Below are 18,534 nucleotides of genomic sequence, written 5' to 3' on the forward strand. Positions count from 1 at the left end.
CCCCGGGACCCCCACCCACCGCTGGCCGTGATCCTTGTCACCCCGGGAACCCCTGCCCACCGCTGGCCATGTGCTCATGACCCCGGGACCCCCTGCCCACCCCGTGGCTGTGGTCCTCGTTACCCCGGACCGCCCGCCTCCCACCGCCCGCTGCGCCGCCTTGGGCAGGTGAATCCGCCCAAGTCTGGGCTGTATGCTGGCCCCCTGGCTGCAAGCAGGGCCACTGAAACTAGGACGGCGGACCCTTGAACAACTCGAGTTTGAGCTGCGCAAGTCCACTTAAACGTGCTTTCTTTCTATAAATACGGACTCCATGAGCCACAGTTGGTTGACTCTGGTGCAGAACTGAGAATGTGGAGCAGATCCCCAGGACCAGCTGTAAAGTTACATGCAGACTTGTGACTGTGTGGAGGCGGAGCCCCAGAGCCCCAGTGTTGTTCCAGGGTCACCTGGAACTGGCCCTTGTGCAAATAGCCCAGAAGGGGTGAAATCTGTGAACGGGGTAAGGAAGCTCTGATGATGTGGCACAGTGAGAAGAACCCAGATGTCTGTATGGGAGCGTCACACTGTTGGTGATGGGTGAGCCTGGGAGGGGTGAGCAGGGGAAGAGGGCCTGGAGGGGGCAGAGCGGGAGCAGCCACGGCGGGGGAGGGGGACGGGGAAGGCTGGGCCAGACTTCCAGAAACCACAGAAGGGCAGTTCGGGAAGGAGGAGCTGGCGGAGGGAGCGGGCCAGCTCAGCACTCAGGTCCCAGCTTGTTACCCTTGGTGACCTCGGCACGAGCAGCCTCAGTGAGGGAGGGGCGGGATGTGGGAGAGAAGTGGGGTGGGAGGCAGATGGGGAGGGGCTCTGGGCACTGCTCACAGGCCCCTTCAGCCACCAGCCACCAAATGGGCCTTCGCAGGTTGTAGTAACGGTCTCCACTGGGTGCACGGGTATCCGTGGGATGCCCCGGTGCTTGGCTCAGCATCCTGTATGCTGTAAGTGCTCAGTAAATGTGCATGCTGCCGCTGGTACGTTCACCGGCACCTTGACTGCGAAGGGCCGAAGAGGGGTTGGAGCAGGTGTGGAGCGTCCGGGCGTCTGCCCAAGTGGGGGACTGTGAGTTCCATGTGTGGAAGCGGAGGAGGAGGTGCGGGCAAGGGGACAGTGAAAACGCTGGGGCGGGCAGGGCAGGATGGGGCTGGGAGCCGGGGGTCATCCCTGAGAGAAGAACACCTCCTCTGTGGCTGGAGACTGTCATCAGCAGCTCACGGTACAGAATGGCGTGGAGGACTTTGGTCCTGGCCTTGGAGGGCTTGACCATCGATGAGCCAGGTGGCTTACAACCCCAGATCTCTTGTCAGGGAAAATGTTAGTCGCTCAGTTGTGTCCAACTCTGCAACCCCACGGACTGTAGCCCACCAGGCTCCTCTGTCCTTGGAATTCTCCAGGCAACAATACTGGACTGGGTTGCCATTCCCCTCTCCAGGGGATCTTCCCCACCCAGGGATCGAATCCAGGTCCCCCTCGTTGCAGGCGGATTCTTAACTGTCTGAGCCACCAGGGAAGCCTTGTCAGTGAGGGCGCCTCCGATACACCGCTGTTGGTGTTGCTCCAAGAATGTCCCTCGGCTTTGACCGTGAAGCCCAGGCCTTTTAGTAGAAGAAACTGGGTAGCTTCCTTGATGGCGCAATGGCTAAGACTTTGTGCTCCCACTGCAGGGGCCCGGTTCAATCCCTGGTCAGGGAGCTAGATCCCTCTGCCACAACTCAGACCTGGCGTGGCCAAATAAATAAATAAATATTTAAAAAAAGAAGCAGCTAGGAAAATCATGTTCTACCAAATGACTTTTTCTCCCTCTGTGGGGACTTAATGGGGAAGAATGTGGGTTTCTGCCTCCATTTTTAAGTGGTTGCTTGCAAGTTAATTAATTTACCAGGAAGAATGACATTTCTAACTTAAGTAGACATGCATGTGTATTTCATATTTTTCCCTTTTGGTAAACTTATGGGGAGAAGTATTTTTTAAATTTAAAGCAGAAAGCAACTGGTAGCACCATGATTATGATGTTATAACTCATGTAGTTACAGAACTCATTTCATCAGTCAGGCAGCCCTGGGCATTTGTGTTTCCAGGGAAGGCCCTCGGATAGGGACGGATGGGTCCCAGGAGTCCTCTGGGTGGCGGTGCTGGTAGGGGCGGCAGGTCTTGCCCTGAGGCTGCCCGTCTGACTGGGGGCTGCAGGAGGCTGGGGCTTCCTCCTTCCCTACAGGGCGCGTGCCAGTCCACTGCATGGAGGGCCGGTACTGAGTTCCTCTAGGACCCCTGGGGATGGTGGCTGACTCAGAAAGCCCTATTTCCTGCTCAGGGCCCAGCGAGATTAATAGTGCAGGGATCCCTACCTTCCCAGAGGTTTCCCAGCTCTGGGATCTGAATAGGTGCTCAGCTTCTTAAGAGAAAAACAGCCCAGTAAGTGGCTCATGAAGGAGCTCATTAGCATAACGTGTTTTTCCTCAACACCTCAGCATCTAGACCGCTGCAACCTTTTCATCCTCATCCAGTGCCTAAAGCCATTGTCGTGGTTGACCTAAAAAAAAAAAAGTGCTCTTTCTCTCTGCCCCCCCATTGAAAGAGTTTGGCTATAAAAGGCAGCTGGCTGTAGTCAGCGGGGCTTCAGAGCAGATGAGAACTGGTCCATTTAGGGGTGTAGACCACCAGGCAGCCCCCCCCCCCCCCCCCTTCCGTAGTCACCATTTCTTAGATCCCTGCTGGAACGTGAGGCTCCTTCCTCCCTGGTTGGGGAGGATGGCAGCCCCCACCCGCTTGTGGGCTGCGGCGGTTTTCCCAGAGACCAGTGAGACCTGGAGGAGGAGGTCAGGCACAGGCCCCTGCCCCGCAGACCCCATGTGCTTCTCCTACCCTCGGGGTCCAGGAGCCGTCTCAGGGCTGCCCCCATCCGCCCGCTCCATCCTCCCTGCTTGCACCCCCTCTTCGTCTCTGCACTCCGCACTCTGCTGCTTGCTTGGAGCCCCCAGCTGCTCAGATGGCGTTCTCCAGAGTGACCGGTGCTTCTTGAAGCTGTTGGCCTGGCTGGAGGCACCTCCAGGATAGCTGTCCGTGGAGCCTCAGCCTGGAAGCCTTTCATGACTCTTGCAGGAAGTTTCTCCTTCCCTGTCTTTGCACTGGCTTGATCTGTGAGTTTTGCCTGTTGGCACGTGAGCCTGGCCCCCTGCATCATGATCTGGAGGGGGGGCTCCTCTGAGCTGGCTGCGCCTCCCACCCCATGCAGCCGGGTGCTCTGAACCGGGGGCTGCTAGACTGGAACCAGCCCCTGAGCCCTGATGCTCGTTCCCAAGTCGGGAACCTTGGTGAGGTAACATCTGTGAATGGCCAGAACAGTTGCTTAGAGGTAATTCATTTTTATACCTGTTACTGGGCTGAATTTTTTAAAGGGTGTGCCTGATATTGGCAGATGGGTATAATTTTCCTAGGATGTAATTTACATCTAAACCCTTTTCTAAGTATCTTGGCACACCCATCCCTTCCCCCTGCCCCCACCCCCATCCCATCCCCCTTGAGGTGGAGACTGAGGAGAACAAGCCTTGTATCACATAGGAGCTCTTGGCTGGGACCTTCTCATTCACTTCTCATTTCCAGGGAAATTTTTCCCTCTCATATTAGTCACTTTTTTGAACTGTGTTTCTTTATTTTATATACAGAGATAAATGATGGCCAAAGTTTTTTTAAAAAAAAGAGAGAAGTTAAAGTCAAATACTCTTAGGCAAAGATATTCTTTCAAAAAAGCATGTGTGGAATTCCTTGTCCACATGTCCTGCAGCGGAGGGAAGGGGTGGCTCTTTGCAGGGGGTGGACGTCTGCAGAAGCAGTGGGGGTGGACGAGGGGGCCCATGACCAGAGCCCCGCCTCGATTTGCAGTCTCCATTCTGTTTTGGCTCTGTGCCGTGTTCCTGCTATAGGTGCAAAGTGGGCTGTCCTTTCCCACCATCTCCTTGTGTAACTTAATCCAGTTTCCACATTGTAAAAGTAAGTTGAGCTAAAACTGACCAAATGAGAAAGATGTATCTGTTCTGTGACTTTTGGAAGAAATATTGACATGGTTTTACTTCTCCATTCTAAGATCTCTGACCTCTTTGAAGTTAGAGAAATTATGGCTGTTTCTACGCTTTTGCTTTAGGTTGACCCTTAAATGTCTTATTTTTATTGGGTGTGAAGAACTTCCTGATTGTGCGCTTTCATAAACTCATGGTATAAGACAGCCCAGGTTTCTGTTTCACTTGTTCTATTCACAGGTAATTACTTCTCCATTTGGGACTTCTAAATCCCAGGGTCCTCTCTGCTCCAAGCTCAACTGGTCTCTCCATCTGTTGCCATTGCCTTTTCTGTTATATGAGAGTCATCCTCTTAGTAACACGATCTGATAGGTATTGCGTTATGTGCCAGGCATGACGTAAAGACATCATTATTTCATTTTAACCTCCTGATAACTATAAGGCAGACACTGTTGTCATTTTCATATTACGGATACTAAGTGACCAGTTTGTTCGGTACTAGATAGTCATGGCTCCAAAGCCTCTTCCTCTCCTGGCAGGCGAGACTACCTTGGTTCCTTGGGGAGGTCACAGGAACTTGGATAGACTTGAACTCCATACAGGGTTCATGTTTCTGAGCCAGACAGATCTGCATTGGAGTTTTGGCTCTTCCTCAGTAGCTATGTGATCTTGGGTGAATTACTTAAATCCTCCAAAGCTCGTCTTCATTCAGAAGCTGTGTGCGAAATCTGACGATAAATTCACCTTCAGTATACGAGGCGTGAGATAGACTGTCATTGACTCTTTTACTTTTTACTAATACATTAGCCTGACTTTTCTAAGGTAATTTTTGGCATGTGAAGTTGCCTGTTTTCTTTTCCTTCTTGAATGCTGAGCCCTGGCCAGCTCGGTCTGTAGTGGGGGTGACTCTGGTGCATCTGATGTTGGCAACTCTTTATGACCATTGGCCTCCTGTGGCTTTTCAAAACATTTCTGGAGGCAGCTGGATGTGTTTGTGGCCTGTTTTTGCAAGCAAATCATGGAGTTAGTCCTGGCCTTTTAGGCTTTGAGAGCACCCAGTAAATAGATACCTCTTGACATGGACACAAGGAAAGAGTTGGCAGAGGGGAGACCAAAGTGTCACCTTTATTATTAATAGAGGTGATGCTGTATGTAGAACAAAGGAGACACAGATAAGAGAACGGAGACAGGCCTCTAAGGGGAGAGGCTGGAGGAAGGGAAGCTTAGGTCCAGTCAGAAGAGGGGAGGGAAGAGAGGCTGCAGCCAGGGCTCACCCGGAGCTGAGGGTGTGGACGGGGTCTCTGGTCTCTGCACTCTGGCGCCTTCAGGACGGGCGGGAGCCGGGCCTGCCGCAGGTCACAGCAGTGCTGTGGGCCGGCAGGTGTGGGACGCGAATGTCCACTCCAGCCTCTGGATAGTGCTCGGTGCTGGGCTTCTGGTGGGAGGAGACAGTGGAAAGATTGTTATTTGGGAGAACTTGACTCTTTGAAAACAGCTATGTGTGCTACATTTAGGAGCTTCTCTAAGTTAAGTATTTTTGGAATACATGGATTTTAAGATGTTGTATGACTCTGAAGTAAGTCAGAGAAACACAAATATGTGATATATGGGGAATCTTAAAAACATGATGCAAATGGACTTATTAATATTCACGAAACAGAAGCAGAGTCACAGCCTTAGAGCACAGTTATGGACACCAGAGGGGAAGGTGGTGGACAGGGACAGATTGGGAGTGTGGGATTAACATGTACACACTGCTAGATTTAAAACGGATTAAAAAAAATTACTTAAAAAGTTATATGGCAGTTGATAGTTTCTTGATACACACACATATGTTATATTATATATGTTATATATTTGTATGTAGTTTTTATATTTTATGTCTTTATTCATATATATTGTTATGGCTTATTTTTAATGTGTCTTTTTGGGTATATTAATTTCTGGGTTTTGATTCTGAAGGAAAATGAAATCATAATAATGATTAACAACTGCTCAAAATATGACCTGCTGTGTGATATTTTATTTGATTTGTTAATCTTAAAGATACAGCCTTGGTGATGATTTCAGTCTGAAGGGGCAACCCTTGCTCCCAGTCCTTTTCCTGTTATAACTAATCTGATGAAAGTAGAAGGCAGAGCTCCTTCCCTCTCCAGCCCCCTACCCTCAATTCCCATCCCTGTGTTTTTTCTTGATTTGGGGCTTGTGAAAATAGATATGTTTCCTGAATTCATCGAGAAATGAAGCCCATTCAAAATTAAATCTATCTCCATTTTTATCTGAATGCTTATAAAAACTGTGTATTAACCACAATCTAAGAGTATCTTGGGCTTCCCTGGTGGTTCAGTAGTCATCAGTAGAATCTGCCTGCCAGTGCAGCAGGAGACTCTGGTTGATCGGGAAGATCCCCTGGAGAAGGAAATGGCAACCCACTCCAGTATTCTTGCCTGGAGAATTCCATGGATAGAGGAGCCTGGTGGGCTACAGTCCATGGGGTAGCAAAGAGTCAGACACACGTTGGCAACTTAAATTTTTGCAGCTATAGAATTATATTAGACTTCAAATAATTTAGCTATTAACATTTTACCATTTAAGATCTAGCTCAAACTCATGTTTTAGGGGGTAAAATTATATCTCGTGAGAGTTATCAGCCTAAGTGTATAGCCTCTTAACTTGGCATTCAACAAAAGCATATAACAAACAAAAGTTAATCTGTGTTTTCTTTTCTTTTTAGCTTCTCAGACAAGCTATTTAGTGGAAAAGGCTTACATTTTCAGCCATCAGTTCTAGATTTTGGAGTTCAGTAAGTATTTTCTCCTTATAATTTTTAGCAATTTATTACTTACACTATTTACTTTCAGGATATTTTTAATGTATGTATGATACTGAATATATTTTAAATAGATAATATCAAGAGATAACTGTTCCTAGAACTTGTTGAAAGGAACTTTCTTGTGAAAAGGAGAGTATAAGAGTTGTTTTAGTCCTTTCTTTAGTTTTTAATAAATATGTCTTATAATTTAAGTCAGTGGTATTACATCCTTGTTTTTCTGAAACAAAGCAGGTTATTTTTTAATGAAAAACTCTACATATCAATGGTTTCTGAATTTTTAAAATTAGATTCACTTATTCACTTGTTTTTACTGATCCTTGTGCTTTGGGATTCAAAATTGTACATGCATTAGTTATTGTGATTGGGGTTTTGGGAACAGGTGGGGAAGACAAAGTGGAATCTGTAATTCCTTACAGTGCCTCTTGTTGAGAACCATGAGATGAAGGGGGTGATCTGAGTGTCAGTTGAGGGACTGATTTGGGAACTCAGAAATTAAGAGAAGGATGAAGTTGTTCTCAGGAGGGAACGTTAGGACTCATGTTGGTTGTAGTGAAGTTTAAGATGTGAAGTGTTAGACTCACTGGATGTAGAATTTTGCTGTAGTGGATAGATTCAATTTCATGTAGAGTTTCAAGGTGGAAGTAAAAGAGTGTTTCAGGATTAAAAACTCTGCTTGTTTTAGCATCCTGCAACATCAGCTTTATGAAGAACTTTTCTGAGTTGCAAAAAAAAGTTATGTGAGTGAGGTAACCATGGTGTTGGGAGAGCATCTGGGGCGAGTTAGTGGTGCTCTCCTGGTGTGTCCTTCATTCATCTGGTTTCCTTCTTCCATTTCCTTCTGATCGTCAAAAGATCAGAGCTGCAGTGAAGAATAATGAATTTTAAATTTAGGAGTACATTGTTGAACTTTTTAAGGAGAGTGTTTAAAAGGAAGACGTGAAAAAAGTGCAAAGGGAACTTGCTGATTTTACAAAATTCTAGGCGTCTGCTTTTTTGTTTTTGAATTCTTATATTTTTACTCTTAAGTAAAGAATGAGATTTTATAATAAAACCTCATCAGTTTCAATTTCCAAGAGATTATTTTGCTTCTGTCAAAGTATGGTTAAGAGAACTCTTAATGCAGGACCTACTTATATATTATAGATTGGTAGATACCGTAAGAGGGATAGTAGTAAATACAGTTAGACTGTGATAGCAATTCCAGTTCATGGGACACTGGCTGCCTATAAGTATAGTTACTCTGTCAATATAAAAGTCCTGCCGCCAGTGCCCATGCACGGGTGTATGCGTTGTCTGCATATGTTCCTTAGCTCTGCACATCAGTTTCCGGTTTTGATAGCTGTTAAGTCATGTTGAAAAGAAATGTTTTACTAAGTTTTAGACTTGAATCACCTTTGGATGATTCAGTTTTGTTTATGTAGTAGTTTACAGTTCTAAAATACAATCTTCTCTCTTGTGAGTTGAGTCTTATATCAATCCTGGAAGGATAGTGGAGATAGGTGTTATTTGAAAGAGAGAGATTTATTTCCAAATATCTCTATATTTGAGCATGTACTATAGATGCTCATATGTTTGTGCTGAGAAATAATGCATTTTTCCCCAAGGTTATTGGTTATTTCACTAGAAGTGGCAGTAAATCTTGATTTCTAAGCCAGTATGTGCTATGCTATTTTTCTCATAACTGAGATCTAGGATGTGGTTATGGGAACCTTATTTTTTGCTAAAGTTTAAAACAGTCATTCAATGATAACAAAATACAGCCCAAATCAGAGCATTAAAAAAATTAGTCAGGTTTTATCTTACTTCTAACAAATGGCCCAATTTACAGGCATTAGACACACTTTAACCAGCACGTTCTCCTCATTTCTTCTCTGCCCTAGGTCAAGTTTTGCTATTGTTTATTTTGACCTTGACCTTGAGCAAACCTCATCCCTTCTCACAGCTCTGGTTTCTCTCTAGGATACAGAATGAGGATCATGTTATTTTGTTACCCTCTGCCTGCTTCTTAGGGTTTATTTTAAGGGTTAATACTCTTCTGGTCCTGAGATTAAAAGTGCTAATCATTCATAAGAAATTTTAATCATTCTTTTGTAGTATTAAATTAATAGAGTATCTTCCAGTTGTCACTTGTGAAGGAAATTCTTATCCTCATGACACTTTTAAAAATAGAGTTTAAAAAAAAATAGGATAAAAATAGCACAGTGGTAACTAGGTTTTGGCCAGCATTTTCTGTTAGGTCTGGTGAGGTTTCTGGGGGACATAGCTACTGGACTCTGCAACATGGCAGTTTTGTGTTGCTCTGGAGACATTTGTATCTTTTGAAACTAAAAATCTTATATGCAACAATGTGAATGAGATAAGTATTAGTAACTTTGCTGATTGATTCAGATTATTCACTGAAAAACCTAAAATCATGGAAGTTTTAATTTAATTTAATTGAAGAAAAAGGCAGATACGAGCCCAGTACTCCTGACCTAGGGCTTTCTGAGGTGACCTGCTATATATGATAGTACAGAAAATTTTTAGTTGCATTATTTAAGAACACTCTAAAGAAATCAAAGTTTTAATCACACTGATATATATTTTATTTGTTACTGGTTGTTAAGGACTTTTAAAATACATATTGAACATATTAAGCCTTCAGTTAAGACTTGTGATGAAAAGTAGGAGGAAAAGTTGAAAGAAAAACTTCAAGGAATTGATGGCAAATACAGTATTTTGGAAACCCCATTGTTTGTAAGAGAAAGAGTATGCATTTAGTTTTTCCTAAAGCACACATTTTTAATGTCAGAGAAGTTGGAACAAAATCAGAGAAGCACAAGTATAATGTAGATGGTCTTTTGCTGAATTTAGAAATGTAGTTTTATTTCTGGGCCATACTGATGAGAACTGTCTATTTGGGTCTCTGCCACTGAGGGTGTTAAAACTAGAGAGATGACTTCGGTGAAGTTTTTACTGGCTGTCTATTTATCACAACGCTTAACTAGATGACTTTGGTATTGGGTGGCAGGGATCAGAGTAAATGATTCCAGGAAATCTTGCAGGTAGCTCCAGGTAGGTAGGCCAGAAAACAGTCCCTTTCCTCTTGCAGTTCTTTGTGAGAGACCGACCGCCTTCTAGACAGAGATCTTGCTGAAAAGATTTGGCACCAGGGTTTCCTGATTAGGGTGTTTGCTGAAGAACAGAAACTCTTACTGTGAGGGTCATGGAAAGTATATATAAAACTTTTGTGTGCATATTTTGGATGGAGGAGCCAAAGCTTTCATTAAAGTTTTTTGAAAGACTCATGATTTAAATGGATAAGAGCCAAAGCTGAAAGTGCTGCAGAGTTTTCAGTTTTCTCAGAAGAATGGTGTTTAATGATTAAGTTTCCTTTTATAAGACTTAATAAAGTCTCTTTGCTAGTTAAAATCCATTCCCCCCAAAAGTCTATTTAAATTTATTACTCAGTAAATGAACCCTAAGAAAATTGGATTTTTCTATGAGTACAGTTTCTTTTCTAAATATATTTTCATTCAAATTAGAGACCCATGTCAGACAGGTACCTAGTTCCCTCTAGGTGTTTTTCGCAAGCATTTAACAGCCTGTGCTTGCTAAGTCGCTTCAGTCGTGTCTGGCTCTTTGCGACTCTGGACTGTAGCCCGCCAGGCTTTTCTGTCTGTGGGATTTTCCAAGCAAGAATACTGGAGTGGGTTGCTGTGCCCTCCTCTAGGGGAACTTCCTTATCCAGGGATTGAACCCCAGTCTCTTATGTCTCCTGCATTAGAAGGCAGGTGTTTTTACCACTAGCGCCACCTGGGAAGCCTATTTAATAATGGCCTAGAAGGGTTGAATTCTTCTAATACAAAAATCAGTGGCATGCTGCTATGGGCTGGCATAAATGTCTTACAAAAGAAAGAATTAAAAAAGTTTTTTGGACTCTTTGTGGATAGAATTAACAGTAGGATTATTCTATTAGCAATAGGATTGTTTTTAACTTTGTAATAAAGATCAACAGCTTTCTGTTAGATTGTGTATATGTATTGATGGGTGGATGAATGGATGGATATTTTGTTTCTAACCCTTGCATTTTCTTCTCTTCCCCACCTAGGTTTCTGGGACAGCCTGCAGCAAAGATTCTCTATGCTTACAACCCAAGCAGGGAGAGTGAGGTTGTGGTGAATTCTGTGTTTACAGCCGCGAGACATTTCCATGTGCCTCCCGTTCACTGCAGGGTGAGTGTGGACCAGCTCTTGGGAGCTAAGCTGTGGCGGGCTGCCAGCTTTTCTTGCTTTCTTTGGCCTGCAGTTTTTTTACTTTCTGCTGCCTGTCTCTCCGTTTTCTGCTACCCAAGCTCTTTCCTTCTGTGTGTTTGCTTTAGCATTTATTTTTTCAGTTGTTCAGATTCATAATTTTGTGGCTGTTGATACTGACGTGGAAAGAAAAGTTTAAAGAGTTGAAACTAGGTGGTAATGCGTGTGTATTCAATATGACTTTTTCATAGTTAAAGAAACTTAATATTGTTTGTCTCATGATAACTACAAATGCTGAAGCATGTAGTAACTAGTCAAGTTTATAGTGGAGATCTTTTAACCTGGCCAGCCTACTAGACTGTTTTCTTAGTATAGGACTAAGAGAGGGCAAGTGGTTCCTTGTGAAGCTTATTTGCATCAACACAGAGCTCCAAACTCTAGTCTTCTAATAGTTTTAATTTTAGTAATTCACTTTACCTTTAATTTTTAATGAAAATCCAGGTTACTAGTAGAGTTTACTTATTTTCCTTACTATGTTTATGTGATACCGTTTCTTAAAATCAATACTGGGACTCAGGAAGTGGTGTAAGGGGGAGCCTGGTATCTGTCCAGATGAACAGATCTGTCCAGATCTGGGCAGTCTGTCCAGATGAACGCTGTCCCTGGCTTTTATTAAGCAGCAGCATGTTTGTACACTGGTGGTTCTGTTACTTAAGTAGAGGTGGAACCGTGTAGATACTGGCCCTCGAACACGAGGATGAGGAAGAGAAGGGGAGAGGAAAGATGTGGGGCACGTGACTCCAGCCAGGCTGAGAGCAGTCTTGCCCTAAGTCCACGGTATTTTTGATATTTTCTTTTAGATTTTTGGGTGTTGATCTGTTTGGATATTCTCAGGGATCCATGATATGTATAAATCAAGGGTGCAAGAATATGCCAATATCTGGAATTGTAAAAAAAAAAAAAAAATCTGTGAAAGATAATTTGTCAAAGAAGGGCCATTCCAAGTGGCTAAAGAAGTGCCTTTCTTTCAGGTAATTCCAGCAATGGGGAAAACTTCCTTCAGAATTATTTTCTTACCCACTGAAGAAGGAAGCATTGAAAGTTCTTTATTTATTAATACCTCCTCACATGGAGTCCTCTCTTATCATGTAAGTAGCTTTTTCTTTTGGTCATATAATTTGGCTGCTCATTTAATGAAGGTGTTTGGATATTAAAGGAAAAAAAGCCTTTTGGAAATGATGCCACCTGGTTTTGTGTCGTTCAAACATAAGGCTGCTTAGTTGATGCTCAGCTCACCAGCCTGCCTCTTTGCACTGCTCATGGGCAGCTGTCTTCCCTGTAGAGTGCAGGACTGGAACGCACCTTGGATCTCGAAAGGGTATTGGAACAAAACAGAGAAACGCGCTGTATAGTTTTCTAGTGTAAAATACAGTGGGGTTTCAAAGCTCACGACCTCCACCTCAAGCAGTCCAGGGCTGGAGGCTCTGAGCGCTTCTGAGACTCTTGCCCCCTCCTTTCCTGGGCTGAGGACTATTTCTGGTTGTGGGCTTGGAGGCCAGTCCTCAGGGGCTCCCTGTTGTAACAAAGCTATGGCGGGGGGGGCAAGGGACAGGAGTCTTTTTGTTTTTGTTTACAAAAACAGTCAGAAATCTTTGAGTGGTGTCTGTGACATCTTTAAGTGCCAAGATTTAGCATTTTTGTGGCTAAGTCTACCTGAATTCCATTCAACTGTTGTCCCATATCAGAAAAGCTATCTATTTCTGTAAAGATTTGCTACAGTGAGAAACACTCCGCTTAAATACAGCAACTTTTGTTGCAGTTTTTTAAGTAGACAGAGATGAGTATAATAACTGGATAAATAGTCTTGAAGGCCAAGTTGATGAACACAGATTTCCTTTGGAAAAGTATTTCAGTGTTGTGTCAAATGTGTTTCGAAACTCAGTTTTTTTTTTTTTCTTTTTCTGCAGGTATCTGGAATTGGTACTCGCAGAGTCTCTGCAAAAGGGTCTGCAGAGCAGCTTCTGAATGCTTACTTTCTGCTTCCACAGGTCCAGAGCGTTCAGCTTTCGCAAACACAGGTGATTTTAGTAGTACGTTTATTTTGAATGCTGGTAAACACCCAGCTTTGTAGCCGCTACATTTTGGTGTCTGATGGAGAGGACCAACAGCTCTTTTCACATAGTCAGAATTGGGAGTTTTAACATGCTCTGCTTTGGGGGAAAACCCTGGTACACACGGAAATAACATGTGTGTGCAGAGTGTCAGAGGAGTCTGTACACTTCTTGGTGACGGCGGCGTGGTTCATGGTGTTGCTGTTTCATAGTTTGCATAGTCCTGTTGGGCACTGCAGTGTGTCCAGTTTTTCATTATTGTCATCAGATGGTGTACGTATTGTACAGCTTTGTTTTTCTTTTGGACTACCTATTTCGTTGGGGTGTATTTTGTAAAAAGGATTCTGTAGTTAAAGACTGCACTGTTCTGTATAGCTTGTTAATCTTGCCAGAGTGCTTTTCAGGAAGCCAGAGCCTCCCTGGTCACCACTAATGACATTCCTGCAAATATCTTCCCTCCCCACCTGCCTCCAGTCCTGCCTGGGTGTGGCTCACCAGAAAGAAAGGTTTTCCATGTCTTAGTAGGTATATGTAATAGTACCTTAAAATTCTTTTAATGTACACTTCATGAACAGCTTATAGAGTTGTCCATTTTTCCCTTTGATTATTTATATTTCCTTGTGTGGACAACTGTTGACATTCCAAAAGCTCTTGACTCAACATATTATATATGATATTATATATATCAACATATGTTGCTACTTATATACTCCTTACTGCTACTTCCTTACTGCTACTACTGCTCACTACTACTACTCGTTCAGTGAATAAATAAAACCCACTGCTTGGACTTCTGTAGGTCATGGTATCCAGGCTTTCCTTCACCATCTGCCTCACCGAGCCTCTGCTCTTGGCCAGGTATTGGTCTGGCACTTCTGTCTCAATGGAGCTCTCATTCCAGTGGGGAGACAAGAAAAATTAATTTACCTATAATGTAATGTCTAGGCACTTTGCCACCAAACATGTTATTCTTAGGGATTTAAAATATTACTCCTATTTTCATTTTTTATAAAATGAAATAGCCCTTCCTCAGCATTGTAAGGAAGATTTAATTTGCAAATTTGGATTTGCTTTAAGTCCTAAAATCAGTGGACTATACTGAAAGGTTTTAGGCCAGAGACTGCGCTGATCTGACCTGCATTCTGTAAGGGCTTGGAAAGCCTAGAGAAAGTTCAGTTTGCATGTGCTGACAGCGAAGGCTTTTCCTATGAGCACTTTCAGCCTTATCTTGGGACGTCCTTCGGTGGCCGGAGATGAGGGAGCTATGATGGGTCAGGTTTCTGTGCTGACTGTGAGTGAGAGCTCTGAATGCCTGGTGCCGTGTTAATGGTGATAAAAGCATTAAAAGCAAGGCGGGTGTTCAGATTTCCTCAGTTAATGGAGCTGATTTAAGGATACGTGGAATTAGGGGCCTCGGAGAGAGGCCTTGGTTGGATGAGAGCTTGCCTGTCATCCGCTCTGCCTTGCTTTGACGGCCTCTGCCCTTCCCCACATGCGGGCCTTCGTCATCTGGGCATCACAGCAGCCCCTTCCCGAGCGGCACGGGCTGTGTCTGGGAGGCCAGCGCGCCTCCGCGGCCCGCGTGGGCCTCCGCGCCCCTGCTCTCACGGCCGCTCCCGCCGCCGGTCCCGCCGCGTCGCCGGCGCCCCTCCCCGGCGTCCCCTGGGTGCGCCTGCGCACCACCCTTTCTCACTGAGCGCTCCAGGGACCCTGCTGCCTCTCCCGTTCTGGTTCGAGCTTGGTCAGACTTAATGACAGCTGCGCCCTTTCCCGTGAGGACTCATATCCCGTGAGACGATCCCGTACCGTGTCTCCTTCCCTCTGTGCAGCTGAAGCCCCGAGAAGACGGGGCCCTCGCGGCCTCTCCGCGGCCCAGCCTGAGCCTGCTGTCCCAGGGGCCCGGGAAGGCCCTGCAGGCCCCACCGCAAGCACAGGCGCGGTGGCTGTTGCTCCGTGCCCTGTGGCCAGCACAGCGGGGGCCCTCCTTGGTTTATGTTCTGCTCTGGCTGGTATGAAACTTTTCTTTGTTTCTTTTTTCCCTTCTTTGCATTTTCGTTTATATTTAATAGCTCTTATTAAGATAATTCACATCCCACAAAATTCAGTCACTTAAAGTGCCTCCCCAGTTCCTCACGGAACTGCGCAACCATCACCCCATCTCACAACCTAATTTTAGAGCGTTTTCACTGCCTTAGTCCGTGGCAGCCACTACTGTGCTTTTTGTCTCTATAGATGTGTCTGTATTGGACGTTTCGTGTAAATGAATTGTGTGGTCTTTTGTGACTGGCTTCTTTGATTTAGCAAAATGTTTTCAAGTTTCATTCATGTCATCAATCTTTCCTTCCTTTTTATTGCCAAATACTACACTATTGTATAGACATACACCACAGTTTGTTTAAACATTTATCAGTTGGTGGACATTTAATTCATTTTCGTTTTTATGGCTATTAGGAAGACTGTTTCAGTGAACATTCACAGACAAGTTTGTGTGGACGCATGCCTTCTATTCTCTGGGTATATGTGGAGAGGTAAACCTTTGCTGGCTCAGGATGATTCTGTGTCTGACACTTTGAGGAGTCATCAGACTGTTTTCAAAGTGGTTCCGTTGTTTTATAATGTTACCACAATATATGAGGACTCCAGTTTCTCTGCAACTTTGCCAAGGCTTGTTTTTTTTTTTACTGTATTTTGTTTTGTGTTTTTTATGGCCATCCTAGTGGGCGTGAAGTGATATCTCATGTGGTTTTTACTTGCATTTCCTTAATGACTAATGATGTTGAGCATCTTTTCATTTGCTTTTTGGTAATGTGTGTATCTTCTTTGGAGAAATGTGTATTCAAATCCTTTGCCCATTTTTAAATTGGGTTTTTTGTCTTTATTGTTGAGATGTAAGTGTTCTTTATATATTATAGATATTAGACTTTCATCAGGACATGATTTGTAAATATTTTCTTCCATTCTGTAGGTTGTCTTTTTATTTTTAATTTTTATGAACTCAGTTTACTTATTTTTTATTTGATCATTTATGCTTTTAGTGTCATATCTAGCGAGGCCCAAGGTTTTGAAGATTTACTCCTATGTTTTTTTCTAAGAGTTTAAAGTTCGTCTCTTCCAGTGAGGTCTGTGGCCCATTTTGACTTCATTTTAGCGTGGAACGTGAGCTTGCGTTCCGAGTTCATTCTTTTCACGTGCATTTCCCGTGGTCCCAGTACCTCTGGTGAACAGACAGTTCGTCCCCCACTGGGTTGTCTCGGCTCGTCCTTGAATCTGTCAGCTTCGGCTCCATTCCCAGCCGTAGAGTTTCTCCTTCCTTTTCATCTGTACTGGGATCTGTGAGTTTAGTCAAGTCACCTTCTGAGCCTCCTCCTTTGGTCAGCAAACAGTTGTTAGATATTCTCGAATTTTCCAGGAAATGTTAGAGCAAGTGAACACAGCACAGTGACCCTGCTCTTCTGATGTGACACTGTAGAATACATTTCAAGAGTTTGTAGATAAAGCTCAGTTTTTTTGGCTGATCTTTTGTTAGAGCCTAGTATTCAGAGATCTAAATATAAAAAAAATTCTCTTAAAAATCACTAAATTTCTTTCATTTTTATGGTGATTCGGAAAAAGAAATTTTAGTCTTTTTTCAAGGTTTACTACACCTGGAAACAAAAGAGCCTACAAAATTTAGACTTACTTATGGCATTCCTCAGAGAAAGTCCTGATTACAGTATTTTTGCATTTGAACCACAGACATAAAATGTGTTTGTATTGTTTTAAATGGCTGAAAGGTTGCCAGCTGTCCTTTCTCAGAAAGGAGTGTCTTTATTTTGATGTTCTTTCTGTCCACCTGTTCTTGTCTCCTTCCTTCCTGTTGTCCAGAAACCATCATCTGGGGTGGGAAGTCATTTCCGCTCAAAGGGGTAGGATGTGTGGGAGGGATTGCTCACAACTGAATCTTCTTCAGGATGGAGTGGGATGGCGTATGTGGTGGAAAGAAGCTAAAGAGCAAGGTTTAGGCAGAAATGAATATGTCCTGGATCTTTCAGATAGGGTCTTTGCTCACACTTAAACTTGCTTCCTAAGGTAGCAGCCAGAAGTTTCATGCAGTCAGAACACGTCAGCTCACTTTTCCTTGTAGCTTACCACATGCTGCCTCACTTAGAGGGACAGGCAGTACTTGGTCTTATCTTCCAAGATAAGATGTAGTCAGCTATTACAAAATCAAGTTTAAATCATGCAATTTTAAAAATCATGGATTTATTTGATTTTTAAAATTAACAGATTACTTTCCGTCTGGGCTGGGTCTTTGCTGCCGCACTCAGGCTTTCTCTGGGTGCAGTGAGCAGGGGAGCTCTCTGTTCCGGCACTTGGGTGTCTTGTTTTGGTGGCCTCTTCGTTGGGGAACGTGGCCGCTAGGTGCATGGGCTTCAGGAGTCTCAGCACCCGGGCAGTTGTGGTGAGCAGGCTTAGTCGCCCCAAGGTGTGTGGAATCTTCCCAGATCAGGGATCAAACTCGTGTCCCCAGGCGGATTCTTATACACTGTACAGCCAGGGAAATTAAAAAAAAAAAAAAAAAAAAAAGGATTTATTTTAGGGATACAAACTGGAGGAAAGCTTAACTAATCCATGAAAGCAGAAGCTTATCCCCTCCTTCAGTCTGTTTACAGACCTGTGAGCTCCCCACTGAGCCCGTTGTATCTTGCTTGATTTGTAAAACCCCAAGACAGAGCCCAACCTCAGTTCACTGAGTATAATTAAGTACCCTGAAAAGGGTTTTGTGTGATATTTTGCCCTCCATTTTTAAAAGAGCATGCATTTAGGGAAAATGGTCAAATAAAATATGTCCATATGATCTTAGTTGAATGTTGAGTTGTAAGCCAACTTTTTCACTCTTTCATCAAGAGGCTCTTTAGTTCCTCTTCGCTTTCTGCCATGAGGGTGGTGTCATCTGCATATCTAAGGTTATTGATATTTTTCTCTGTAGTCTCGATTCCAGCTTGTGCTTCATTCAGCTCACATTTTGCGTGATGTACTCTGAATATGTTAAATAAGCAGGGTGACAGTACACAGCCTTGACATACTTCTGTCCTAATTTGGAACTAGTCTATTGTTCCATGCCTAGTTCTAACTGTTATATCTTGATGTGAATACAGATTTTCTCAGGAGGCAGGTAAGGTGGTCTGGTCCCATCACTTCATGGCAAATAGATGGGGAAACAGTGATAGACTTTATTTTCTTGGACTCCAAAATCACTGCAGATGGTGACTGCAGCCATGAAATTAAAAGACATTTGCTCCTTGGAAGAAAAGCTAGACCAACCT

General features: G+C 43.9%; 1 protein-coding gene across 2 annotated transcripts in view; it reads left to right on the top strand.

Moving 5' to 3' along the window:
* Positions 1 to 18,534, top strand: part of TMEM131L (transmembrane 131 like) — a 172,080-nt gene that overhangs the window by 80,235 nt on the left and 73,311 nt on the right. For both annotated transcript variants that reach the window (XM_061142535.1, XM_061142536.1), the window contains exons 4-7: positions 6,787 to 6,855; positions 10,976 to 11,099; positions 12,149 to 12,265; positions 13,085 to 13,195. In XM_061142535.1, the coding sequence (XP_060998518.1) occupies positions 6,787 to 6,855; positions 10,976 to 11,099; positions 12,149 to 12,265; positions 13,085 to 13,195 (421 nt within the window). The remainder of the gene's footprint in view (positions 1 to 6,786; positions 6,856 to 10,975; positions 11,100 to 12,148; positions 12,266 to 13,084; positions 13,196 to 18,534) is intronic.

This window comes from Dama dama, chromosome 5 (genome assembly GCF_033118175.1).
Source record: "Dama dama isolate Ldn47 chromosome 5, ASM3311817v1, whole genome shotgun sequence".
Taxonomy (NCBI): Eukaryota; Metazoa; Chordata; class Mammalia; order Artiodactyla; family Cervidae; genus Dama; species Dama dama.